The sequence below is a fragment of the Entelurus aequoreus genome, linkage group LG01 (assembly GCF_033978785.1).
Source record: "Entelurus aequoreus isolate RoL-2023_Sb linkage group LG01, RoL_Eaeq_v1.1, whole genome shotgun sequence".
Taxonomy (NCBI): domain Eukaryota; kingdom Metazoa; phylum Chordata; class Actinopteri; order Syngnathiformes; family Syngnathidae; genus Entelurus; species Entelurus aequoreus.
Window position 1 is genome coordinate 17,298,342 of NC_084731.1, and position 27,684 is coordinate 17,326,025.

Genomic DNA, 27,684 nt, shown 5'->3' on the forward strand with positions numbered 1-27,684 from the left:
AAAACAATAACATTGTTTCATTATAGTTTTTCTAACAGCATTCATTAATTTCAATGGGGCCCCTTAAGTGTTTTGAGATTCGATCTCGGTCGAGGAATGCAATGTGCTCCTAAGTTGAGGTATCACTGTATTATCGAATTATTTATTGGGACTAACATTTGGGGTTTCATAAGCATTTTTCATGATTCTTTTCCATATTTCTTCCATTTGTTGGTATCTCTGTCCCTCCACAGGAAGTTGTTCATTGATATCGTCCGAGCTGAAGATAGGCTCCAGGTAGAGCCAAGAGCCCTGGCACAGCAGCCACTCCTCCAGCACGTCCTGCAAGCATCACCAGAGGGCAGTAGCACAACACAAGCTCCTACAGACAACACACCCTGAATGTTCACTTGGATTGTGCATGTTTACTTGAGTTGTCCTGAGTTTGCTCTCCCATTTGTTGATTTCAGCCTCAAATGCCTTCTTATAGGGGGAGAAGGACATGCTTTGTGTCATGACAATATGATCATCCAGCAGCTGTAATGCTTCATCGGGACTCTTCAGGATGTAAGTGCCGGTGTCCTTGTAGGCCATCAGATCGAACAGTATACCCGACCACTCTTTTTTCATCTTGTCCAGGGCCTATGTGACGAGAAAGGTTGTTCAGTGTTTGGCAATGTGAATTAGTAGACGCTCAGTTCATCCAAACTCTTGCAGCGACGACTCCCCTCTTACCGTATTTTCCGGACCATAGGGCGCACCGGATAATAAGGCGCACTGCCGACGAATTGTCTATTTTCGATATTTTTTCATATATAAGGCGCATTAAAGGAGTCATATTATTATTATTTTTTCTAATTTAAAAACAATTCCTTGTGGTCTACATAACATGTAATGGTGGTTCTTAAAGGCCTACTGAAACCCACTACTACCGACCACGCAGTCTGATAGTTTATATATCAATGATGAAATCTTAACATTGCAACACATGCCAATACGGCTGGGTTAGATTAGTAAAGTGCAATTTTTAATTTCCCGCGAAATATCCTGCTGAAAACGTCTCGGTATGATGACGTTTGCGCGTGACGTCACGGATTGTAGCGGACATTTTGGGACACCGTTGTGGCCAGCTATTAAGTCGTCTGTTTTCATCGCAAAATTCCCCAGTATTCTGGACATCCGTGTTGGTGAATCTTTTGCAATTTGTTCAATGAACAATGGAGATAGCAAAGAAGAAAGCTGTAGGTGGGAAGCGGTGTATTAGCGGCCGGCTGCAGCAACACAAACACGTAGCGGCTACATCGTAGCCGGTGTTTCACTGTTTACATTCCCGAACGATGACAGTCAAGCTTTACCATTGGCCTGTGGAGAACTGGGACAACATAGACTCTTTCCAGGAGGACTTTGAGTTGGATACACGGTACCGTGAGTACGCAGCTGCGGCTTCCAAACATTTGCTCGCTTGCCCGTACGTGCGTGCCGCTATGTGCATGTCACGTACGCAACTTTGGGGAAATATATGTGCTGTATGAACTTTGCGGAGGTGAACGGTACTTTGGGCTGTGGGATTGAGTGTGTTGTGCGGGTGTTTGATTTGTATTGGCGGGTTATATGGACGGGAGGGGGGAGGTGTTTGTTATGTGGGATTAATTTGTGGCATATTAAATATAAGCCTGGTTGTGTTGTGGCTAATAGAGTATATATATGTCTTGTGTTTATTTACTGTTTTAGTCATTCCCAGCTGAATATCAGGTCCCACCCGCCTCTCACAGCATCTTCCCTATCTGAATCGCTTCCACTGCCCTCTAGTCCTTCACTCTCACTTTCCTCATCCACAAATCTTTCATCCTCGCTCAAATTAATGGGGAAATCGTCGCTTTCTCAGTCCGAATCGCTCTCGCTGCTTGTGGCCATGATTGTAAACAATGTGCAGATGTGAGGAGATCCACAACCTGTGATGTCACGCTACTTCCGGTACAGGCAAGGCTTTTTTTATCAGCGATCAAAAGTTGCAAACTTTATCGTTGATGTTCTCTACTAAATCCTTTCAGCAAAAATATGGCAATATCGCGAAATGATCAAGTATGACACATAGAATGGACCTGCTATCCCCGTTTAAATAAGAAAATCTCATTTCAGTAGGCCTTTAATGTTGCATAGATTATGTTTTACAGATCATCTTTAAGTCCCTTTCTAGCAGTCGCTTCTGGATGCGGCGTTTTGTGGGCAGTGGCTCACCTTTCTCCGTCATCTTTGTTGTAGCGGTGTAGCGTGCAAGGACGGGAGTGGAAGAAGTGTCAAGAGATGGCGCTAACTGTTTTAATGACATTCAGACTTTACTTCAATCAATAACGGAGCAGCATCTCCTCATACGGAAACAACAACGCCGGAAATGCGTCCCGTGAAATACCGTCTCTAATAACTAAAGTTCCTTGGGTTAATAATGTGAACTCACTACACCGGTATGTTTTAGCGCTTTCATGGCGAGTTTACTGACAGATATAAGTAAGAACTTTACACTACTTTATATTAGAAATGGCAACAGCGGCGGATGAATGTCCCATAACAAGAAGATAGAGAAAAAGAATTAACTTATCGATTACGGTGTCTGCATGGACCACAAAGGCGGACTTTTGCAGATCCCAAATACAGATCAGCAGGTACCAGAAGGTAAGAAAAGTTGCTTTGGCATAATATTGCGAAACAAAACGCCAGATAATATGTCTTACCTTATACACACACCATAATAATACTCCTATGGTGAAGCACAGTACAATCCATCAAGCGGTGCGGGTTCATAGCTTACAAAAGTTGTACTAAAACCTTTTGATAGATTTTTGAGCGCCGTGTATAATGTTCTGTGGGGGGGCGTGGCCTGCGGACCTGCAGCGAAGCGGGGTGTGTCAGGGTCGGCTTCGGGATTAGTGACAGGTGCGTAGATTACACAGCTGTGAGTGTTTGTCTGATCACCTGTCGCTCTGTTAAAGGCAGCAGTCGGGAAGGAGAGGAGGTGGTTGATGGTGGAGAACGAGCGAGAGACTTTAACATGGCTGAAACGCACAACTTTTTGAAAAATAAATCATTGTTCAAAAAGATGAACACGGCTGTCATGTCCGTCATTGGCGGTCCAGAGAACGCGGAGGAGCAAAACCTCCAAATTCTATATTTTCAATGGAACATATAAATTGTTGGTGTTGTTTACTTGAGTCATATTGCCATCATATTGCAGTCTACACGTATCTCTTATGGTTGACTGCCATCTACTGGTCACACTTATCATTACCGTATTTTTCGGACTATAAGTCGCAGTTTTTTTTCATAGTTTGGCCGGGGGTGCGACTTTCGTGTGAAATTATTAACACATTACCGTAAAATATCAAATAATATTATATAGCTCATTCACGTAAGAGACTAGACGTATAAGATTTCATGGGATTTAGCGATTAGGAGTGACAGATTGTTTGGTAAACGTATAGCATGTTCTATATGTTATAGTTATTTGAATGAGTCTTACCATAATATGTTACGTTAACATACCAGAGAAAAAGCGCTATATAAATGTAATTCACTTCACTTCACTTCACGTTCTCAGTTGTTTATTTATGCGTCATATAACGTACACTTATTCAGCCTGTTGTTCACTATTCTTTATTTATTTTAAATTGCCTTTCAAATGTCTATTCTTGGCGTTGGGTTTTATCAAATAAATTTCCCCAAAAAATGCGACTTATACTCCAGTGCGACTTGTATATGTTTTTTCCCTTCTTTATTATGCATTTTCAGCCGGTGCGATTTATACTCTGGAGCGACTTATACTCCGAAAAATACGGTACACTATGAACCAAATAAAATTGCTTCGAGGTCGGTGAGCAAAACCAGAATAATCCCGTACAATAGGCGCACCGGTTTATGAGGCGCACTGTTGAGTTTTGAGAGAGAAAAAGGATTTTAAGTGCGCCTTATAGTCCGGAAAATACGGTATATGTTAGAATTATAAATGCAGATAACCTGTTCAATGATGTACTCTTTCCCAGCCGTCTCAGCCACTTGAGTTATTGCATCCATGTGTTTATGTAGGCCAAGATCCAAGCAGCGGGATAAGGTAAGATTGGCTTTGGGCGCAACTTTTATCTCGATGGTATCCGAAAGTGCTTGCCAGTGGTGCATTCTCATCCCTGGGTTCCTCAGACCCTGAACCAGGGGCACGTAAGGACCGAAGTCCTCAATCCTGCCGAGGATGACCGATGCCACCGTTTGGCAATCTAGCAAAGGAGTAGTAAAAAGTTAACATGTCACACATTTCAAGTTTGACGAGTAACCAGTGTGACCCACCAGGCTTATCTTTGAACTGTTTGAAACATTTATGCATAGTGTCCAACGCTTCTGTATAATGGCGCTCAAGCAACTCAGGGTCGATGGAAGACAGCGGATCATTGAGCCAGCTTTCATGCCGATGGATCCAATCGTAGGTTGTGGTCCAGAGGTCAAAGAATGGCTGGAATTCCTTTGCCATTCGGTGCACACGGTCATACTGGAAAACATAGTAACGTATGAGTACTCCCCCAGCATTTTTTATTTATTTTTACTCACATTTGTGACGGGAGAACCGAACAAACGTTCTCTGGTGTTGTAGGTCTGAGCCAAACTCTGGCACTCTTTCAGTTCCTTGCTTGTACGCCTCACCTCGTTGGCCATCTCAGTGGCATGATCAACATCTGCAAAAGCTGTGAATTTGCTCACCATCATCTAGAAAGAGACCAAAGGCAAAGTAGAGAGATCTAAATATCGATACTATCGATACCAAGGTATTGGTTAGAGGTGTCAAAAAAAAATAATTTTTGATTGAATCACAATCCTTATTGGCAACTTAAGCGATTAAAAGAAAATCCAAAATCGATTTAAAAAATAATATATACACACTACCGTTCAAAAGTTTGGGGTCACCCAAACAATTTTGTGGAATAGCCTTCATTTCTAAGAACAAGAATAGACTGTCGAGTTTCAGATGAAAGTCCTCTTTTTCTGGCCATTTTGAGCGTTTAATTGACCCCACAAATGTGATGCTCCAGAAACTCAATCTGCTCAAAGGAAGGTCAGTTTTGTAGCTTCTGTAACAAGCTAAACTGTTTTCAGATGTGTGAACATGATTGCACAAGGGTTTTCTAATCATCAATTAGCCTTCTGAGCCAATGAGCAAACACATTGTACCATTAGAACACTGGAGTGATAGTTGCTGGAAATGGGCCTCTATACACCTATGTAGATATTGCACCAAAAACCAGACATTTGCAGCTACAATAGTCATTTACCACATTAGCAATGTAAAGAGTGTATTTCTTTAAAGTTAAGACTAGTTTAAAGTTATCTTCATTGAAAAGTACAGTGCTTTTCCTTCAAAAATAAGGACATTTCAATGTGACCCCAAACTTTTGAACGGTAGTGTATATTTATTTTAATCTGGCCTGTCCAGTCAATCAGGCAAATCATATTGTTGATGTAGATGCTCATATCTGCTGTACATATTTACTTTAGAAAAGAAAAGTGTGACTTTGCTTGTTGCCTTATTTGTATTTGACTTTATTAAATGTTTGGGTAGCATTTTGTTAAACAAAATCATTTTTCTTTTAAGTAATTTAAAAATGTACCAGAGTAGTTTGTCTATTTTATAGAGGAATGCAGTTAATCATAGAATTGGCACCCAATATTATTAAAAAGCTTGCTTTTGAATCGAGAATCAATTCTGAATGGAATCATTACCCCTAAGATTCGATCCAAACCGAATTGTGTGGTGCCCATAGATTTAAAGCCCTAGTATTGGTATTGAATCGATACTAGCGTGATGGGATTGATACTTACTCGGAGTTTATACAACCGCAGCGTCTCTTTTAGTCCGTCAGTGCAAACAACGCCTCTCTCTCTGTCTACCAGTCCCTCCAGGATTTTTGCAGGCTTTTTTGGAGATTGATGCAGCCTACAACGCCTGTATTTGCCGCAGCTTTTTCAGAAAGTTACCGCACAGACTTAAAAGTAGACACTAGATCAGGGGTGGGCAATTAATTTTTACCGGGGGCCGCATGAGCAACCCGAGCACTGCTGGAGGGCCACATCGACAATATTTCAATTAAATTTTGCTCAATATTATTTTTGATATATACCGTAAGATAAATAATAATAATAATAATAATAATAATTAATAATAATAATAATACTTTAATTTAACCTAACTTAACTTTATACCAAAAGCACTGCTTTGGAAATCATTTGTACCCCTTTCAGAGATCACATTTAGTTCCCCTTAAACATCCTCATGTTGCACAATGAAATGTAAGCATAGGATGAAGTGTGCATTCCTGTAACTTTCTCTAGTAACAGCATTCCATGATTAATATAAATAAATTAATATTAATAATAAATGACAGTAAAATAAGCACACGTATGACTGAGGAGTCAGGAGTGTAACTTTGTGTAGTGTTTGAGTTGTCTGACTTTTTGTGTGGCCATAAACGCACCAGTGGTTTGGTGGTATGCGTGTTGGTGACAGATGACAAGTTGGTTTTGGCCTGGTTTGTACGGCAGAAAATGACTAGTTTTTCGAGATAGAAGTGTTTTACTCATGTTTTTGGTGTGGTTATGGCCGAATATAAACAGTTTTGCTCAATAAAGTGATCGATATAATTCCTGGCCTCGAAGCATCTCGATAGACGTTACAATAATTGAACGGTGTTCAATTGAACGGTGTTGACGAACACCGTAGGGCCGCTTGTTGTCACTGTCACTCAAAGTTGCATTGCAAAATTACACAGAATAAATGTGTTTATTTTGTTTAGAATTCAGATGGGATTTGATTTGGTGCGCGGCATATATTTGCTGTGCGCAGAGGACGCTTGAGCAGTGCGCAATTGCGCAGGCACGCACCTTAGAAGGAACGTTGCTTGGCAGTCCATGTCTTGTTGAAAACACGGCATTCGTCATCAACTGTTCTCTTTCTAGCGTCTCGGGTGTAAACCGTGCATCACTTTTTGCTGTGCACCTTCACTCACAGGTTACACACGGACATACACCCATAAATAACGCTTTTCAAAATAAAAGCAGCACAGTTGTATTGAGCGCACGACATAGATGTTTTTTAAACTTTATTTCTGTAATTTGTGATTGCAGCTGTTCACATTCATTCACAATCATGCACGCGCATACGTCCACACGGAAGTAATACAAATAACGCTTTTCAAAACAAAAGCAGCACCGTTGTATTTCACACTCAACATCGATACTTTTTTAAATGTATTTTGTAATTTATGATTGGCCTCACGCGGGCCGGACAGGGACGCACAAAGGGCCGGATGTGGCCCGCAGCCGCAGAATGCCCAGGTCTGCACTAGATGGCAGTAAAAGCACATAGTGAGAGCTCATTGTCAAATTGCTGTACTGTTTGTTTTTTTTAAGTACCAGTTTTAATTCATTATAACTAATAATAGTAATTATGACTTAATTTTTGACAAATATTTGCCTGCAATGGAAGTTATTGTGGATGACATTTTTATATTTACATTTTTGTTACAGCGTCACATTTTTTATATTTTGCAGTAAAAAAAAATGTTGAATAATTGTGTGTTATTAAATGTAAGAAGGGAGATATTCTACTACATTTTATATTAGGACTGTCAAACTTAACGCTTTAAATCATGCGATTATCTCCAAATCCTTATCAGATTAAACATGTGTAAACGCGGAATGATCGCACATTTAATTGTGTGCTCCTTTACCTTAACCGCGGATGGTTACCTGAAAGGCGGAGCAGGTCGCTTTACGGTCAGGGTTTAGGTCAATGCATACATCAGTGTTTAGATGAGTTAAGGGACCAATTTCGCTAAAACACTCTCCACACTTATCCATGTTTGGCACATTTTAACTGCTTGATATTTGCATGTTCGCCCCATGACTGCGTGGGTTCCCTACGGGTACTCCGGCTTCCTCCCACCTCCAAAGACATGCACCTGGGGATAGGTTTATTGGCAACACTAATTTGGCCCTAGTGTGTGAATGTGAGTGTGAATGTTGTCTGTCTATCTGTGTTGGCCCTGCGATGAGGTGGCGACTTGTCCAGGGTGTACCCCGCCTTCCGCCCGAATGCAGCTGAGATAGGCTCCAGCAGTGTTTTTCAACCTTTTTTGAGCCAAGGCCCATTTTTTGCGTTGAAAAAATCCGGAGGCACACCACCAGCAGAAATCATTAAAAAACGAAACTCAGTTGACAGTAAAAATTGTTGTCACAATTGTTGGATATGACTTTAAAGCATAACCAAGCATGCATCACTATAGCTCTTGTCTCAAAGTAGGTGTACTGTCACCACCTGTCACATCACGCCGTGACTTATTTTGAGTTTTTTGCTGTTTTCCTGTGTGTAGTGTTTTAGTTCTTGTCTTGTTCTCCTATTTTGGTGGATTTTTCTCTTTTTTTGGTATTTTCCTGTAGCAGTTTCATGTCTTCCTTTGAGCGATATTTCCCGCATCTACTTTGTTTTAGCAATCAAGAATATTTCAGTTGTTTTTATCCTTCTTTGTGGGGACATTGTTGATTGTCATGTCATGTTCGGATGAACATTGTCTTTGCTCCACAGTAAGTCTTTGCTGTCGTCCAGCATTCTGTTTTTGTTTACTTTGTAGCCAGTTCGGTTTTAGTTTCGTTCTGCATAGCCTTCCCTAAGCTTCAATGCCTTTTCTTAGGGGCACTCAACTTTTGTTTATTTTTGGTTTAAGCATTAAACACCTTTTTACCTGCACACTGCCTCCCGCTGTTTCCGACATCTACAACACAATTAGCTACCGGCTGCCACCTACTGATATGGAAGAGTATTACACGGTTACTCTGCCGAGCTCTAGACAGCACCGACACTCAACAACACATCATTTGCAGACTATAATTACTGGTTTGCAAAAAATATTTTTAACCCAAATAGGTGAAATTACATAATCTCCCAAGGCACACCAGACTGTATCTCCTGGCACACTAGTGTGCCGCGACACATTGGTTGAAAAACACTGGGCTACACCACCCCCCGCGACCCTGAACGGGACAAGCGGTAGAAAATGGATGGATGGATATTTCTTATGACACAACTTTAAGAAGGTTGTCACAGAAGTAAACCAGGTACAAGTCAAACTTTCACATACTCTTAATATCCAATTTATATTAACTATATATCCATTATATTGATTATACATCCATCATATGAATAAAATATGTACATGTATTTGGTTTCCGAACAAATTTTTTTTAGCCCAATGAGTTTGGACAACCCTGGTTTAGTTTCTTTGTGCCTAGACCAAAGTGGACCCGACTCTAGCCTAAAGTAGTATAAAATAGATTACCCAGCATGCCTCTGAAGATGATAAGCAATAGAAAATGAATTAACCAATGAATCAAAGACAGTTCAGCTGACCTGGAGAGATCCAAGGCGCTGCTCAAACACATCCTGGTCGGTGATCTGGATCTTCTGGAAGCGCTCCTCCTCTTCAACAAGATGACTGGTTACGTCGTCCATCTGTCTGAGGATTCTTTGTGGCCACTCAATAGCTTTCCACCTTTGCAAACAAATACCATGAATTATGGTTCAGATATGGAACAACTGAGAGATAATAATGCTCAGTTTTGATTAGAAGTGGTATCTCAACATAAGAGTACCCCGATTTAAAAGTGGTTTGTGATAAGGACCGTCTCTCGGTGAAGTGTTAGGTTTTAGGTTGGAAGAAAAAATTTAGGACACAAGCATTACAAAACTCAAAACCAGTGAAGTTGGCACGTTGTATAAATCATAAATAAAAACAGAATACAATGATTTGCAAATCCTTTTCAACTTATATTCAATTGAATAGATTGCAAAGACAAGATACTTAACGTTCGAACTGGTAAACTTTGTTATTTTTTGCAAATATTAGCTCATTTGGAATTTGATGCCTTTTGGACCAACTATGTTGCCATCCAAGAAATGTCTTTTTCATGGACGCCCCTGCTTATTTGAGCAACACAATGCCAAGCCACATTCTGCAAGTGTTACAACAGCGTGGCTTCATAGTAAAAGAGTGCGGGTACTAGACTGGCCTGCCTGTAGTCCAGACCTGTCTCCCATTGAAAATGTGTGGCGCATTATGAAGATTATAAAATACCACAACGGAGACCCCCGGACTGTTGAACAACTTAAGCTGTACATCAAGCAAGAATGGGAAAGAATTCCACCTGAAAAGCTTCAAAAATGTGTCTCCTCAGTTCCCAAACGTTTACTGAGTGTTGTTAAAAGGAAAGGCCATGTAACACAGTGGTAAAAATGCCCATGTGCCAACTTTTTTGCAAATTGTTGCTGCCATTAAATTTTAAGTTAATGATTATTTGCAAAAAAAAAAGGTCAAATTAACGTCAGAACCCAACATTGATTAAATGTCGTCAAAAAGATGTTGTTTCAATGTTATATTTTTGTTGTAAAATATTGAATGGAAAACGACCAAAATTCAAATGTCAAATCAAAATCAGAACCCAACATTGAATAAACGTTGTAAAAAAATATGTTTCAATGTTGTATTTTTGTTGTAGAATATTACCGGTAGTTGGAAAATGAACAAAATTCAATGGTCAAATGAATGTCATTTTTTGAATAAACGTTAAAATGATTTTTATTTTATTTTTATTAAAAAAAAAAGAAAAAAAAAGAAAGAAGAATAACAATGCATTGCATTTCCACGTCATACTTTTGAGCCCAACAGCTAAAGATTGAAAAACTGTATTGTCGGAACAAAGAAATATGAAGGAGTGAGTGGAGGGACAGTGTTGAGAAGAAGAAGCGGATGATCCCAATTGAACTAAAGAAAGAAATCCTCAAAAACCTTACCGACTGTTTAGTCGTACCAGCGTAGCACTGCTCGTCTGCTCCATATTGAAGCAGAAGGAGTTTAACGCAAACCAAGAATGTTAAAATAATAAAATAATAGCGGACATGTATCCATAAAAATATGGAGAAGCTGCTGAAAAGAGATACTGCACAAGTCCACACTCCACAGTAAATGCTGTACATCACTTCATAAAACTACTGTAGCTGTTTGTACCACACTCCATTGTATTGTTTTCATATAGTATTTCTTACATAAAAGTTACTTTTTCTTCTTAAAAGGCATGTTAGTTGTTAAAATTGTGCTGTTTTGGGGGCCAAGCACAAGTGCTTTAAATGTAGAGCTCCGTCACAGAACCAATCATGCTCGTAAGTTGAGGTACTACTGTTAGGGTTGGGTATCAAGTATCGATTGGAACCGGGACTAACTTTCCGATTGTCCCGGAATCGTTCAAAAGTTAAAATTTCGATTCCTATTTTCGATACCCAGTCCGCCGACGGGAAAAAAATATGTCCACCGAACCGGAAGAAGAAGCCGCTGAACACCAACGAAGAAGCACCCACCGCCGGAAGTGTTAGCATAGCCGAGCGAGTCAGTCAAGCTCAAGCATGGATAGCGGGCGTCGGCGGTCGAAAGTGTGGCTTTACTTTACAAAAAAAAAAAGAAATAACCGCGAAATAACAGAGCTCCATGTCCATCAAGAAACGAGTGGAGAGAGAGCTGCAGATGTACCAGGACGTTCCACCGATACTTATGTCTGACGACCCTGCTGCATGGTGGTGGAACCAACAAAAGACTTATCCTTTGCTGTCAGATCTCGCTTTCTCCTATTTATGCGTTCAAGCTTCTTCCACACCCAGCGAACGTGTATTTTCCACAGCAGGAGACACTATCTGTCCAGAACGCTCACGCATCCTGCCTGAGAAGGCGGATATGGTCATTTTCCTAAACAAGAACTGTCTCTGATTTTATACTGTACCTGCTGCTAATCTGGACTGGGTTTTGCAAGTTGTTTCTTATTGTTTATTTGCTTTTCTGCACCAGGTTAGCCCATCAGTGGGAGCACGGTAACATTTTGAAGTACCTGCAGCATCATACACTTGTGTGTGTAAATGTGTTTTCATGAGGTTTCCTGCAGCATCATACACTTGTGTGTAAATGTGTTTTCATGAGGTTTTCAAAAATAAAGCTCTCTTGAGTAAAGTGTACCCCTGGGAAAATGTATTCATAATTTATAATATTTATATTCAAGTTCATAGATTTGATATATTGATATTCTAGTTGAAAACAGCCCTGTGAGGAATTTATAGTAAAGTTCATAAAAAGTTAATTGAATTAAAATTGATGGAGAATGTCAGACTATTTCATTCAGAAAGACTGTAGGTTAGCTAGCTCATTTAAAATATCCTAAACTCTTTTTTGACCCTGCCTCTTAAAAGAATCGGGATCGAGAATCGTCAGGAATCGGAATCGTTCAAATTCAAACGATACACAACCCTAACTACTGTACATCATAAAGAAGGCTTTGTTAATATTTTGGTCCCCTTATTTAGCAATATGAATGTAGTAAAATATGCAAGTATGGTACATACAGTACTGTATAGCCTCATTTCCACTTACTTCTTATTAAAATCATCATTTGATAAGGAGTAGTAGAACTCTTCAAATAGTTCATACTCTGCTAAAATCTTTGCAACGCGATCCTACGGGGAAAAAACAGAGTAACACTTGGCGGCACACATAAAGCATTTTATTTTTATTTCTACAAAACCCAAAACCAGTGAAGTTGGCACATTGTGTAAATGGTAAATAAAAACAGAATACAATGATTTGCAAATTATTTTCAACTTATATTCAATTGAATAGACTGCAAAGACCAGATATTTAATGTTCAAACTGGTGCCTTCACGGATGTGTAAGTTACCCATGCCTTGGGCACTAATACACCCCCATACCATCACAGATGCTGGCTTTTCAACTTAGCGCCTAGAACAATCCGGATGGTAATTTTCCTCTTTGTTCCGGAGGACACGACGTCCAGTTTCCAAAAACAATTTGAAATGTGGTCTGACACTTTTCACCTATCCATCAGTCCATCTTAGATGAGCTCGGGCCCAGCGTTTCTGGGTGTTGTTGATAAATGGTTTTCACTTTGCATAGTAGAGTTTTAACTTGCACTTACAGATGTAGCGACCAACAGTAGTTACTGACAGTGGTTTTCTGAAGTGTTCCTGAGCCTATGTGGTGATATCCTTTACACAGGGATTGAAGATCCATAATATGGGACGGCGTGGCGAAGTTGGTAGAGTGGCCGTGTCAGCAATCGGAGTGTTGTTGGTTACTGGGGTTCAATCCCCACCTTCTACCATCCTAGTCACGTCCGTTGTGTCCTTGGGCAAGACACTTCACCCTTGCTCCTGATGGCTGCTGGTTAGCGCCTTGCATGGCAGCTCCCGCCATCAGTGTGTGAATGTGTGTGTGAATGGGTGAATGTGGAAAGACTGTCAAAGCGCTTTGAGTACCTTGAAGGTAGAAAAGCGCTATACAAGTATAACCCATTTATGATTTTCCCCTAGAGGGGGAGGGGGGGGGGGTACCCACATATGCGGTCCTCTCCAAGGTTTCTCATAGTCATTCACAATGACGTCCCACTGGGGTGAGTTTTCCTTGCCCGTATGTGGGCTCTGTACCGAGGATGTCGTTGTGGCTTGTACAGCCCTTTGAGACACTTGTGATTTAGGGCTATATAAATAAACATTGATTGATTGATCGCTTACGTGCAGTGATTTCTCCAGATTCTCTGAACCTTTTGATGATATTACAGACCGTAGATGGTGAAATCCCTAAATTCCTTGCAATAGCTCGTTGAGAAATGTTCTTAAACTTCGACAATTTGCTCACGCATTTGTTGACAAAGAGGTGACCCTCGCCCCATCCTTGTTTGTGAATGACTGAGCATTTCATGGAAGCTGCTTTTATACCCAATCATGGCACCCACCTATTCCCAATATGCCTGTCCACCTGTGGGATGTTCCAAATAAGTGTTTGATGAGCAGTCCTCCTTCAACTTTATCAGTCTTTTTTTTAAACATGTTGCTGGCATCACATTCCAAATGAGCTAATATTTGCCAAAAATAAAGTTTTCTAGTTCAAACGTTAAGTATCTTGTCTTTGCAGTCCAATCAATTGATTATACCGTATTTTTCGGACTATAAATATACCGTAAAACATCAAATTATATTATTTAGCTCATTCACGTAAGAGACTAGACGTATAAGATTTCATAGGATTTAGCGATTAGGAGTGACAGATTGTTTGGTAAACGTATAGCATGTTCTATATGTTATAGTTATTTGAATGACTCTTACCATAATATGTTACGTTAACATACCAGGCACGTTCTCAGTTGGTTATTTATGCCTCATATAACGTACACTTATTCAGCCTGTTGTTCACTATTCTTTATTTATTTTAAATTGCCTTTCAAATGTCTATTCTTGGTGTTGGGTTTTATCAAATACATTTCCCCCAAAAATGCGACTTATACTCCAGTGCGACTTATATGTTTTTTTCCTTCTTTATTATGCATTTTCGGCCGGAGCGATTTATACTCCGAAAAATACAGTAGGTTGAAAAGGATTTGCAAATCATTGTATTCTGTCGTTATTTACCATTTACACAACGTGCCAACTTCACTGGTTTTGGGTTTTGTAATATTGTGCACCTTGCAACTTTTGAGCTGGTCAGGAATCTGTTTCATCCATTCCCTCTTGTCCGTCAGGTCCTCAATGCTGCTGGGACGTTCTGCGAGCGTGTAACTAATAGTGCTGAACTCCTCGCATTCCTGGACAGACACAACAGGAGTTCAGGACGACATTTTTCGGAAAAAAAAATTCAAGTCCTTAACATCCAACTTACTTCATCCACCAGCTTCCGTAGCTTATCGACATGGTTTTCCAAGGTCGCCACGGCTAAAGCCTTTGATTTATTCAAAAGCGCCTGACGTACTCCCTCAACATGCACGATAAATGCACCAATGATAATGGAGGACGGCAGGGATTTATGGAGCTCTTCTCTGTCTGTGATATGCTGCTCTACTTCTTTTTTTATGACCTTGGATGTCTTCTCGTCATCAGCGCTGGATCTGCAAAAAATGATAGAGATAGCAGGACAATTCTGCTCGACTGCGAGGGATTTAAGACTTACGCACTTACGCAAAATGCGCCACTACGTCCAAGTTGTAAAGCTCAATGTATTTGGCATATTCAGCAGCATACGCTTTGAGGGGTACGATGGCTTTTTTGAGCGCTATGCAGATCTTCTCTCTCAGCTCATTTACTTTTGGCTCGCAAAGATTCACTGACTCCAGCACAGGCTCGTCACCGAATAACAAGCGCTTCATCAAGAACTAGGGAAGAACAGACTTGTCATCACTCTCCATTTGCACAACATTCTTGGAACATGAGCACACTTTGCATCCTAAACTAGTGATGTGCAGATCGATACTGAAATAATGATACCGCCGATACCAGATCTTTATGCTCTAATATAGATTCTCAAATCAAAATATCAATACTTTTTATACTTTAGTTCAGTGGTGTCTAAACTTTTTCCACTAAGGGCCGCATATTGAAAAGTAAAAGTATGGGGGGGACATATTGATATTTCTTAATTTACAAAAATGCTAAAAGCAGATATTGTGTCAGCTTTGTATTATTAGTGACAAACTACAGTACCGTATTTTCCGCACTACAAGGCGCACCTAAAAACCTCAAATTTTCTCAAAAGCTGACGGTGCGCCTTATAATCCGGTGCGCCTTATATATGGACCAATATTGAGCCACAACAGGTCTCGCAACTACGGGATGCATAACGTAACCCCAGCCTCTACTGTAGCATCTATTCTATGCGCCTTATAATGCGGTGCGCCTTATATATGGACCAATATTGAGCCACAACAGGTCTCGCAACTACGGGATGCATAAAGTAACCCCAGCCTCTACTGTAGCATCTATTCTATGCCCCTTATAATGCGGTGCGCCTTATAATATGGTGCGCCTTATATATGAACAAAGTTTTAAAATAGGCCATTCATTGAAGGTGCGCCTTATAATCCGGTGCGCCTTATAGTGCGGAAAATACGCTACATGCCAAAAGTTTGGACACGCCATCTCATTCAGTGCGTTTTCTTTATTTTCATGATTAACGTTGTAGATTGTCACTGAAGACATCAAAACTATGAATGAACACATGTGGAGTAACGTATTTAACAAAAAAAAGGTGAAATAACTGAAAACATGTTATATATTCTAGTTTCTTCAAAATAGCCACCCTTTTGCTCGAAATACTTTTTCGCACATTCTTGGCATTCTCTTGATGAGCTTCAAGAGGTAGTCACCTGAAATGATTTTCCACTTCACAGGTGTGCTTGAAGCTCATGGAGAGAATGCCCAGAGTGTGCGAAAAAGTAATCAGACCAAAGGGTGGCTATTTTGAAGAGACTAGAATATAAAACATGTTTTCAGTTATTCCACCTTTTTTTGGTAAGTACATAACTCCACATGTGTTCATTCATTGCTTTGATGTGACAATCTACAATGTAAATAGTCTTGAAAATAAAGAAAACACATTGAATGAGGAGAAGGTGTGTTCAAACTTTTGGCCTGTACTGTATATAATTAATAAATATTAGTTAGAACATTTCAGCTTTTTCTCATTATTGATTTTTTGGGTCTTTTTTCTTACATTTTTACTGCTTCTTCCCATGTAAGAATAGGATAAAACAACTAATACAATTCTGTAACTGCATAACCTAGTATGTAAAAAAATCTATGAAACAGTGTGTATTATGGTTGTTGTAATTTTTCAAATGAATTCATAAGTTACTATTATTTTAATTAACTAACTAAACTCTGTTTATATTTTCAGTACATCTTATTTTGAGAGCTTCTAAGATTTTAGATCTGGGGTATCTAAACATTTGCCACCAAGGGCGCCATACTGAAAAGTCAAGTATGGGGAGTGGGGGGAAATGTTTATATTTCTTTATTTTAAACAAATGCTAAAAAAGATTATATATATTTAAAGACAAAACATTGTGTTTAAATATAAACACAAAGGGAAAACTTTGTGTTATTGGTGACTATGTATATTATTAGTATTATCAGTTTTTAAATTTCAAATTACATTCTACATTTCTACACTTTTTTTCTTAAATGTTTACTGTTGTTTTTCTTAGATGGATATGGTATTTGAAAATACACTACTTTTTAAATTTAAGGAATATTTGCACAAATATTTGCACAAAGTATTGGTATCGTTGATACCAGCCTGAACTTCACTTGGTATCGGATCGGAAAGAAAACCAGTGGTATCGCACATCAGTGCCCTGAACTTGCTTTACCTTATCCAGCATGGGTATATTGTGTGTCACCAGAATGCCCTCGTTGAATAGGTTTAAGATACAGGTCTCAAAATTCTCCAGAGGTGTGCTGTAATGTACTTCGGTCTCATTCAAAAGCAAGTCCACCTGGAACAGAGGCTTGTTTTTTGGCCTAGATGAAAACAAACGGGTGTAATTTAAACAATAATACCATATTTTCTGGAAATAAATAGGACGCTACTTTTTTTCCCCACACTTTAAACCATGCGGCTTATAAAACGGTGCAGCTATTTCATGGATTTTTCTTCCCTTGTGGCCATAATCTGTTGTATTCAACAAACAGTTTTTATAGAACACTGACAGATACATTGTAAAGATGTGTTATTGTTTGTGCTACGGCGCCATCTTTTCCACTAATTCCCTCCTCCGGGTAGAAAATGTACTTCCTGTTTCAGTTCCTTGAACCAAAAGTATTCGTCAATAGCGTATCTGCTCGGAGTGAATGTTCATTCATCACTCCAAGCAACATTTGTCAAGTTTTAAAAATATAACAAAAACAATTCATAGTTGTGTTTAATGCATATTTGTATGTGCTCTCTTAATTTAATCAAGCTAGCGTTGTTAGCATTAGTGTATATGCGAACAAGTGTCGTTGTTGGTATTACTAACTTACAATAGCATTCTTTTCGTATTGTTTCAGTTTCGTAAACTCACCAAAACGTCACCGTGGAGTTATTGAGTTTGTTTAGCTGATTGGAGAGCGAGCCTCCGCAGTTAGTGGGTCCATGACGATGATTTCTGTTTTGTGTGATCGTCCGTTTTACTGCCCTGTTACAGACACCGTTTGGAAACAATTAAGGTAATAGATATTTACTAAATCTCTCGTACCGATATACACTATATCTGAGGCTTATAGCCCGGTGCGGCTAATACGGGGGTCAGCAACCCGCAGCTCTCAATCCACATGTAGCTCTTTGTACATGTAACGCGTTACTGTAACGCCGTTAGTTTCGGCGATAACTACCGTAGTAATCTAACGCGTTATTTTTTATATTCAGTAACTCAGTTACCGTTACTACATGATGCGTTACTGCGTTATTTTACATTATTTTTTATGTAGTATCGGCTTGAAACAGAAGATCTAAATGTGTGTTTTATTGGAGCGCTGCAGTGTCGTCCTTCTGAATGTTCTTGTGTCACAAGCCGGAGGCGCGCTCTGTGTGTGTCTGGGTGTGGGTGTGGGTGTGGGGAGGGGAGGGAAGGAGAGGGGGGGGCGTGTCTGTGTTTACTAACAACGGAGCGGCAGTCGACTCGAGTGTCTGAACATGGAGATATTCTCACTTCTTTTTTTTGTCGAGCACAAAGAAAAGAACATTTTAGTTTAATGTAAGTTGTGTCTTGGATCAAAGATCCCGTCTACTGCCCAAAACAACAATTCAAATCTGCCTGGTTAGGCTTTGTGTATGTCACGTGTGCCTTCCTTAGGTGAAGCCAGGTTTACAGCTATGTTGTTATTATGCTGTTTGTTACTTATGTATGTTATGTTGCAGCTATTTAAAATAGCTTTGTCAGTTTTTTGTGGCCTGAAATAAATTGGCCCTTTGAAACATATCTTTGTCTTTGTGTGTTGTATGTAGACCACATTGCTTAGCAGAGCTCAGTGATGCAAATGCATGTCAAGTTGATCAACAGATTGTATTATTCTCCACTGCAATAACAGTATTGAAATGAAGGCTAAAAGGGCATTAAAAAAAAGAAGAAGAAAAAAAGTAACTAAATAGTTACTTTTCCCAGTAACGCATTACTTTTTGGTGTAAGTAACTGAGTTAGTAACTAAGTTACTTTTGAAATAAAGTAACTAGTAACTGTAACTAGTTACTGGTTTTCAGTAACTAACCCAACACTGTTTATAGAGCACTATTAACAACAAAACTGTCTCCAGAGTGCTGCACATAAGAAATAAACAATACAAGTAATCAAGTGACAAGCATTTAAAATGAAACAAACATAGTCGCTTCGTTTAAAATACGTGAAAGTCTTACTTGTAAGGGCTAACGATGAGGTCGTCCCCCCACGCCAGGTCATCAGGGCACGTGTGCACGCTGCAGCACGCGTCCATAATCAACTTGCTCAGGCAGAGCAAGGAGTCCTCTACAAGGTTGCGTAGGGAGTCCTGCAGGTTGTAGTGCACCACAGCCATCAGTTTGTTCAGCTTGGTCACCATGTACATGTCCCATTTAGACTCGCTCATGTTGTACGCGCCTTTGCCGATGTTCCCCAGGTTGTGTCGGAGGCTGTACGTCACCGTGATCATCCACGCCTCCCGCAGGAACAAGCTTATCTGGGAAGAATCAAAAAGGTTGTGTGCGTTTTTCGCTGTTAACAAATAACTAAGGGCCTGATCTGCTAAGATCCAAATAACACGCGCTAAACAGCGTGTGCAAAGTATAAAATTGCTGAGTTACTAAGTAGGGGTGTAACAGTACACAAAAATTTCGGTTCGGTACGTACCTCGGTTTAGAGGTCACAGTTCGGTTCATTTTCGGTACAGTAAGAAAACAACAAAATATAAATTTTTTGGTTATTTATTTATCAAATTTGTAAACAATGGCTTTATCCTTTTAACATTGGGAACACTATAATAATTCTGCCCACATTAATCAACATTAAACTGCCTCAAGTTGTTGCTCAGATTAAATACAATGACAAAACTTTTCTTCTACATATAAAAAGTGCAACATTAAACAGTTTCAAGTCAACTCATCATGTTTAATTTATTACAGCATTTGGGAAGCCTGTAGTTGATGTATTATGTAAATGTTATATTTTTATCAACATGTGATAGCAGGGACCCTGCCATTCAAAACTAGGCTGCTGCATAACTAATGATTAATGTAACTATAGCTGAAAAAATAGTACAATAGCAATAGGAGAGACTATTCATCCCTGAACACCATGGAGTTCATGTAGGCTTAATGATGCAGTTACATTATTATATCAACTATCAGAGACAGAAACTCTTCATTTAACATAATGTCCTTTTTTGCTGCTTCAACACAGCTCAATCAACACAGAAAAAGGTAAAGTGAAATAACAGACAGACAGACAGGGCTTTGCTGTCCGTAACACACACACACTGCAAAACGAGCTAACGTTACGCTAAAAGCGAATTAGCCTTCACCTCAAGCCAGGACTGCGAGCGAGTTGAGCTGCCTTTTATATTTCTAGAAGGTCAACGGGCTCATAGTGATGTTACTAGTAGTTGACTGGGAGGTGTTTATTTTAATTTGGGGAGAGTCCGCTGCCTGATGCTTTCCTGCTAAACGCTAAGCACTGACTACATGCGCTCTGAATACGCACTGCTGATTGGCTGTTACCGCTCTGAATGCGCACTGCTGATTGGCTGTTACTGCTCTGTTTGTAACCAATCAGATGGTTGTGTGGGTGGGACAATGCTGAGTGCTGTCTAGAGGACTGACAGAAACAGAGGTAGAAGGAAGCGGAGGCGGCTACTTAATATGTTCGTGTAGAAACTCGTTCGGTACACTTCCGAACCGAACCCCCGTACCGAAACGGTTCAATACAAATACACGTACCGTTACACCCCTATTACTAAGTGATCTACTAAGACTGCATGCGCAATCGATACGTGCAAAAGTGGTGCAGGCCGCCTTTTTCAAATGAGGATGTTTCCATGTACTGTGCGGCTGTTGCTATGGAGACACTCATGGCCCTCCACATTCGGACCGGATGAAAGTGCAAATTTGCTTTCACTTTCCCCACAAACAGATTGTATAGTCTCTCTCCAAAAGACAATTGTTTTGCCTAAGTTAATGTTTTAGTTATCTCAATCGCAATTTTAGTCTAATTTTTTTTACCCGTTTTTTTTAGTTTATTATTTCTTCGGTCAATGGTCAACAAAACTAAACAAACAGTTTTACATAAACAAACAGATGTACATTCATAAATTAAAAAAGTGTCATGTTTGTGTGTCCTCAATTGCTCTGAATTGCTCTGTTTGTTGTTGTTCTTAACGTTGCTGGGACGGGTTTGGTTTTGGAATTGGATTGCATTATTGTGGTATTGTTGTGTATTGTTTTGTTGATTGATTAATAAATTCATTTAAAAAATAAATAAATATATAAATAAAATAAAAAAAGAAATAAAAATTAAAAAAAGAAATGTTGCAGACCGAAAGGGTTTAGGCTGAAGTTGAACACTTATTGCGCCTAACCCTATAAACAATGTCAAGTACAAGATGAGCTTCCAAAAAATATGAAATTTCCTTTTCACAGCATATTATAAATACACATTGTACACAACATAAATACTGTTCAATTATATCATACTTGCCAACCCTCCCGTTTTTAGCGGGAGAATCCCGGTATTCAGCGCCTCTCCCGACAACCTCCCGGCAGAGATTTTCTCCCGACAAACTCCCGGTATTCAGCCGGAGCTGGAGGCCACGCCCCCTCCAGCTCAATGCGGACCTGAGACTGAGTGGGGACAGCCTGTTCTCACGTCCGCTTTACCACAATATAAACAGCTTGCCTGCCCAATGAACGGAGAAGTTAAACAGGACAATACTGCCATCTAATGGATAGCCAACGGAACACTGAAATTCAAGTTTTTTTTTCTTCTTTTTTTCTATGTAAATAAAATAAATAGATATATATATATATAGCTAGAATTCACTGAAAGTCAAGTATTTCATACATATATATATATATATACATATATATATATATATGAAATATATATGAAATACTCGAGTTGGTGAATTCTAGCTGTAAATAACCACGCCCCCAACCACGCCCCCGACCACCCCCCCACCCCCGACCAAGCCCCCACCTCTCGATATTGGAGGTCTCAAGGTTGGCAAGTATGATTATATACACTTAAAACAAGTAAAACACTCCAACATAAAATCTGCTTAGTGAGAAGAATTATCTTATCAGACAGAAAATAAGCAAATATCACCCTTATTTGAGATATTTCATCTTACTTAGATTTCAGTTTTTGCAGTGCACAATGTGAGCGCTAAATGATTATATTTGCACACGGAATGGATTATGCTCTCTATTTTGCTCATTTAAGACACGCAACCCTCTGCGCACAAGCTTTTGTGCGCTATCAAGTCTGCACGTGTTCGAATACACGTAAACCTTTAGTAGATCAATCAGGCCCTACGTGTTGACAGGGGAAGCAAAATGTTGCAATACCTGAGTCTGCATTTGGGCCTGGTTTGCTTCAAACTCGTCCAGTCGCAGAGGTTTGGTTAAGGACACGTTGAAGAGTTTCATGGTGGCTAGTTTGTTACACTCGAACCTGATTTCCGACAACGTGTAGATCACTTGAGGCTCGGTCAGCATGGACTTGGTGATGAACGCAGCTCGGTTCTTCTTGTAGCTAAAGCGAGGAACTGTTACACAGCCTGCCCAGAAAGTCATGTCCCATGTTAAAAATGGTAGGTCAATCCTGAATAAAACACACACTTCCTCGCTCACCTATAAGTGGCACATGCTCAGGTTCCTTCTGTGGCACCACGATGTGGGAAAAATCCTGCGGGTCGCATTTCACCATTTTATCCAGGATGAAGCGGTTCATGGTACGGTCGTAATCCAGCTTGACCTCCTTCCCGAGTCCTTCTACAAACTTTTGTACACTGCAGTGAAAATGTTTACCATGTCAACAATCTGGCTTTGATTCACAACTAGAGATGTCCGATAATATCGTCAGTCCGATATTATCGGCCGATAAATGCTTTAAAAATGTAATATCGGAAATTATCTGTATCGGTTTCAAAATTATCGGTATTGGTTTCAAAAAGTAAAATTTATGACTTTTTAAAACGCCGCTGTGTACATGGACGTAGGGAGAAGTACAGAGCGCCATTAAACCTTAACGGCACTGCCTTTCGTGCCGGCCCAATCACATAATATCTACGGCTTTTCACACACACAAGTGAATGCCATGCATACTTGATCAACAGCCATACAGGTCACACTGAGGGTGGCCGTATAAACAACTTTAACACTGTTACAAATATGCGCCACACTGTGAACCCACACCAAATAAGAATGACAAACACATTTCGGGAGAACATCCGCACCATAACACAACATAAACACAACAGAACAAATACCCAGAACCTCTTGCAGCACTAAGTCTTTCGGGACGCAACAATATACACCCCCCCCCCGTTAACCCCCCAACTCAACCCCGCCCACCTCAACCTCCTCATGCTCTCTCAGGGAGAGCATGTCCCAAATTCCAAGCTGCTGTTTTGAGGCATCTTAAAAGAAATAATGCACTTTGTGACTTCAATAATAAATATGGCAGTGCCATGTTGGTATTTTTTTCCATAACTTGAGTTGATTTATTTTGGAAAACCTTGTTACATTGTTTAATGCATCCAGCGGGGCATCACAACAAAATTACCGTATTTTTCGGAGTATAAGTCGCTCCGGAGTATAAGTCGCACCGGCCGAAAATGCATAATAAAGAAGGGAAAAAACATATATAAGTCGCACTGGAGTGTAAGTCGCATTTTTTGGGGAAATGTATTTGATAAAAGCCAACACCAAGAATAGACATTTGAAAGGCAATTTAAAATAAATAAAGAATAGTGAACAACAGGCTGAATAAGTGTACGTTATATGAGGCATAAATAACCAACTGAGAACGTGCCTGGTATGTTAACGTAACATATTATGGTAAGAGTCATTCAAATAACTATAACATATAGAACATGCTATACGTTTACCAAACAATCTGTCACTCCTAATCGCTAAATCCCATGAAACCTTATACGTCTAGTCTCTTACTTGAATGAGCTAAATAATATTATTTGATATTTTACGGTAATGTGTTAATAATTTCACACATAAGTCGCTCCTGAGTATAAGTCGCAGCCCCCGCCAAACTATGAAAAAACTGCGACTTATAGTCCGAAAAATACGGTAGACATAATAATGTGTTAGTTCCACGACTGTATATATCGGTATCGGTTGATATCGGAATCGGTAATTAAGAGTTGGACAATATCGGAATATCGGATATCGGCAAAAAAGCCATTATCGGACATCTCTATTCACAACCAATCATCTCTTGAAGATAGTGACTCACATGTCTAGTTTAAGGCCATGGCCTGAGAGGGCACGTCTTTTGATGCTGTGGAGACACTGTGGATCCAGAGATGGGGTTTTCTCCCAGATAGGCATGCAGTCAACAATCAAGTTGTAGAGGATGAGGGCTTCTGTGTTCTCCCTTTGGTGCATGGCAAACTGGATTCGTTGGACAAAGACTCGCGGGTCCTCGGCACTGAACAGCAACCGGATCCTGGGTATCCAGTACCTATTGCCCGTTTGCAGGCAACTCTCCTCATCTCTTAGCTTGCTGTTTTGGCGAACCTTTTCTACCAAGTACTGACATTTCTCCTCGTTGTAGTCAAGGACGCCCACTAGATGCCAGCTGTACTCCAGTGATGGGGGAGGTTGATCATCTACTGATGCCACACAGAAAAACGCCTGGTAAAGTAATGCTTTTGAATCACAAAACCCAAAACCAGTGAAGTTGGCACGTTGTGTAAATGGTAAATAAAAACAGAATACAATGATTTGCAAATCCTTTTCAACTTATATTCAATTGAATAGACTGCAAAGACAAGATACTTAACGTTCGAACTGGTAAACTTTGCTATTTTTTGCAAATATTAGCTCATTTGGAATTTGATACCTGCAACATGTTTCAAAAAAGACTGAGAAAGTTGAGGAATGCTCATCAAACACTTATTTGGAACATTGCACAGGTGAACAGGCTAATTGGGAACAGGTAGGTGCCATGATTGGGTATAAAAGCAGCTTCCATGAAATGCTCAGTCATTCACAAACAAGGATGGGTCGAGGGTCACCACTTTGCGAACAAATGCCTGAGCAAATTGTTTAAGAACAACATTTCTCAACCAGCTATTGCAAAGAATGTAGGGATTTCACCATCTACGGCCCATATTATCATCAAAGGGTTCAGAGAATCTGGAGAAATCACTGCACGTAAGCGTAATGAACATTGAATGCCCGTGACCTTCGATCCCTCAGGCGGTACTGCATCAAAAGGTGACATCAGTTTGTAAAGGATATCACCACATGGGCTCAGGAACCCTTCAGAAAACCACTGTCAGTAACTACAGTTCATCGCTACATCTGTAAGTGTGAGTTAAAACTCTGCTATGCAAAGCGAAAGCCATTTATCAACAACACCCAGAAACGCCACCGGTTTCGCTGGGCCCGAGCTCATCTAAGATGGACTGATGGAAAGGTGAAAAGTGTCAGACCACATTTCAAATTGTTTTTGGAAACTGGACGTCGTGTCCTCCGGACCAAAGACGAAAAGAACCATCCGGATTGTTCTAGGCGCAAAGTGTAAAGCCAGCATCTGTGATGGTATGGGGGTGTATTAGTGCCCAAGGCATGGGTAACTTACACATCTGTGAAGGCCCCATTAATGCTGAAAGGTACATACAGGTTTTGGAGCAACATATGTTGCCATCCAAGCAACTTTATTATGGACGCCCCTGCTTATTTCAGCAAGACAATGCCAAGCCATGTGTTACAACAGCGTGGCTTCATAGTAAAAGAGTGCGGGTACTAGACTGGTCTGCCTGTAGTCCAGACCTGTCTCCCATTGAAAATGTGTGGCGCAATATGAAGCCTAAAATACCACAACGGAGACCCCGGACTGTTGAACAACTTAAGCTGTACATCAAGCAAGAATGGGAAAGAATTCCACCTGAAAAGCTTCAAAAATTGGTCTCCTCAGTTCCCAAACATTTACTGAGTGTTGTTAAAAGGAAAGGCCATGTAACACAGTGGTAAAAATGCCCCTGTGCCAACTTGTTTGCAATCTGTTGCCGCCATTAAATTCTAAGTTAATAAATATTTGCAAAAAAAATTAAAGTTTCTCAGTTTGATATTAAATATCTTGTCTTTGCAGTCTATTCAATTGAATATAAGTTGAAAAGGATTTGCAAATCATTGTATTCTGTTTTTATTTACAAATTACAGAACGTGCCAACTTCACTGGTTTTGGGTTTTGTAATTACGTTTTGTTTTGTTTTGTTTTACCAAACATTTCTGTGTCATCTGTAAGCAGTAACGCTTTTGATGGAATTGGTCTTCGATCAGACGATCCTGGCGCTATTCCCATGGAAAGCCAGTCGTGGGCAGTCCGACAATCGTATTCCTCGTTGTCAAATATCTAGGATGGAAATATTTGCACCAAAAACGGCGTTTTACTTATTAAAGTCTATACACAAGTTGCCAGTGGCGTGCCAGGCTCACCTCAAGTGGAAGATACGGCGAGAGAAGAGGCTGCTCATCACTGCTGTCCAAACAACGCGGTATTAGAAGATTGGAGTCAATGTTTTTTTCTGCCAAAAGTTGTTCAAAATTAAGCTTCAAATACTCCCGTCGACACCTTTGGAAAAGAGAAGATATCTTGAGTATATGAGGATCTAACTGTGGATTTGCCTGGTCACGCAAAGACCGTACATACCGTTCTTTTTTCAAATCACGAGGGATTTTGCCACTGATGGTTTTGTAGGGCATCTGGACCTTGGGTGTGTCTCCGCCACGGCTGAAGTATGACGTGAGTAATTGCTTTGAGCATGGTCCGTAATAATCTTTCTCATCAAACTTGTATTGGGCAAACGGGGACTTTGAGCTTGAGCCTGCGAGAAAGGGAAAGAAGAGTATGAAAGTATTGTAGTAGCAAAGTTATTTGAAAACTAAATCAGAGTTTATGCAATCCAATTCACGTGTCTTTGTACTAATGTGTGTGTCTGTATGTCAAAGTGTGTGTGCAATCAGAGCCATGTGTGCGTGTTTGAAGTATTATGATATGTCCATCTGTAGTTCGATGTGTGGGTGTGTAAAAAAAAAAAGTGTGTGTCCGAATTCGGATTTGTAGTGTTATTTGTGCAATGGCGCCATCTTTTGGACGAGTTTGCTCACTGCAGGTGCTGAAGAAGCAGTAGACCGTTATCAAACATGGCTTTGTGCATTTCTGCTTGTCCGACGGTATCACCGTATTTATTTATCATATTTTCCTTATGTTCACTACTTTTGTTTTACCTCTCTTTTTGAAATGTATGCATTTGCAGTAGCTGTAATGTCGTGAATAAAACAGCTCGTTAAGACGACACCTGGATCCCTTCTTTTATGGTTACATCGACATATGACACTCCATACCATTCTTCTGTTTTTGCTCGTCTCGTTTTAAAGCAACAAACTCAACAGCATATAACACTACTTCTGAACATGTTGAATGGGGGGATACGGCAGCAAGACAATCGATTCATTCCGACACTATTAAATTTAGTCCCCTTCCACCACAGCTGACATCAAAGACATGCGAAGTAAGGGTAATTCTAACCCGAATTTCACACAC

At 40.0% G+C, this 27,684-nt stretch overlaps 1 protein-coding gene across 1 annotated transcript in view; it reads right to left on the minus strand.

The window, feature by feature from the left end:
- The window catches only part of dnah1 (dynein, axonemal, heavy chain 1), a 137,720-nt gene that overhangs the window by 106,051 nt on the left and 3,985 nt on the right, over positions 1-27,684 (minus strand). The window contains 18 exon segments of the mRNA XM_062044902.1: positions 157-321; positions 409-621; positions 3,988-4,241; positions 4,312-4,510; positions 4,570-4,725; positions 9,419-9,560; positions 12,477-12,559; positions 14,581-14,700; positions 14,775-15,000; positions 15,071-15,264; positions 17,260-17,410; positions 19,281-19,579; positions 22,461-22,672; positions 22,746-22,903; positions 24,367-24,742; positions 26,361-26,493; positions 26,577-26,712; positions 26,791-26,965. Of these exon segments, the coding sequence (XP_061900886.1) occupies positions 157-321; positions 409-621; positions 3,988-4,241; positions 4,312-4,510; positions 4,570-4,725; positions 9,419-9,560; positions 12,477-12,559; positions 14,581-14,700; positions 14,775-15,000; positions 15,071-15,264; positions 17,260-17,410; positions 19,281-19,579; positions 22,461-22,672; positions 22,746-22,903; positions 24,367-24,742; positions 26,361-26,493; positions 26,577-26,712; positions 26,791-26,965 (3,392 nt within the window).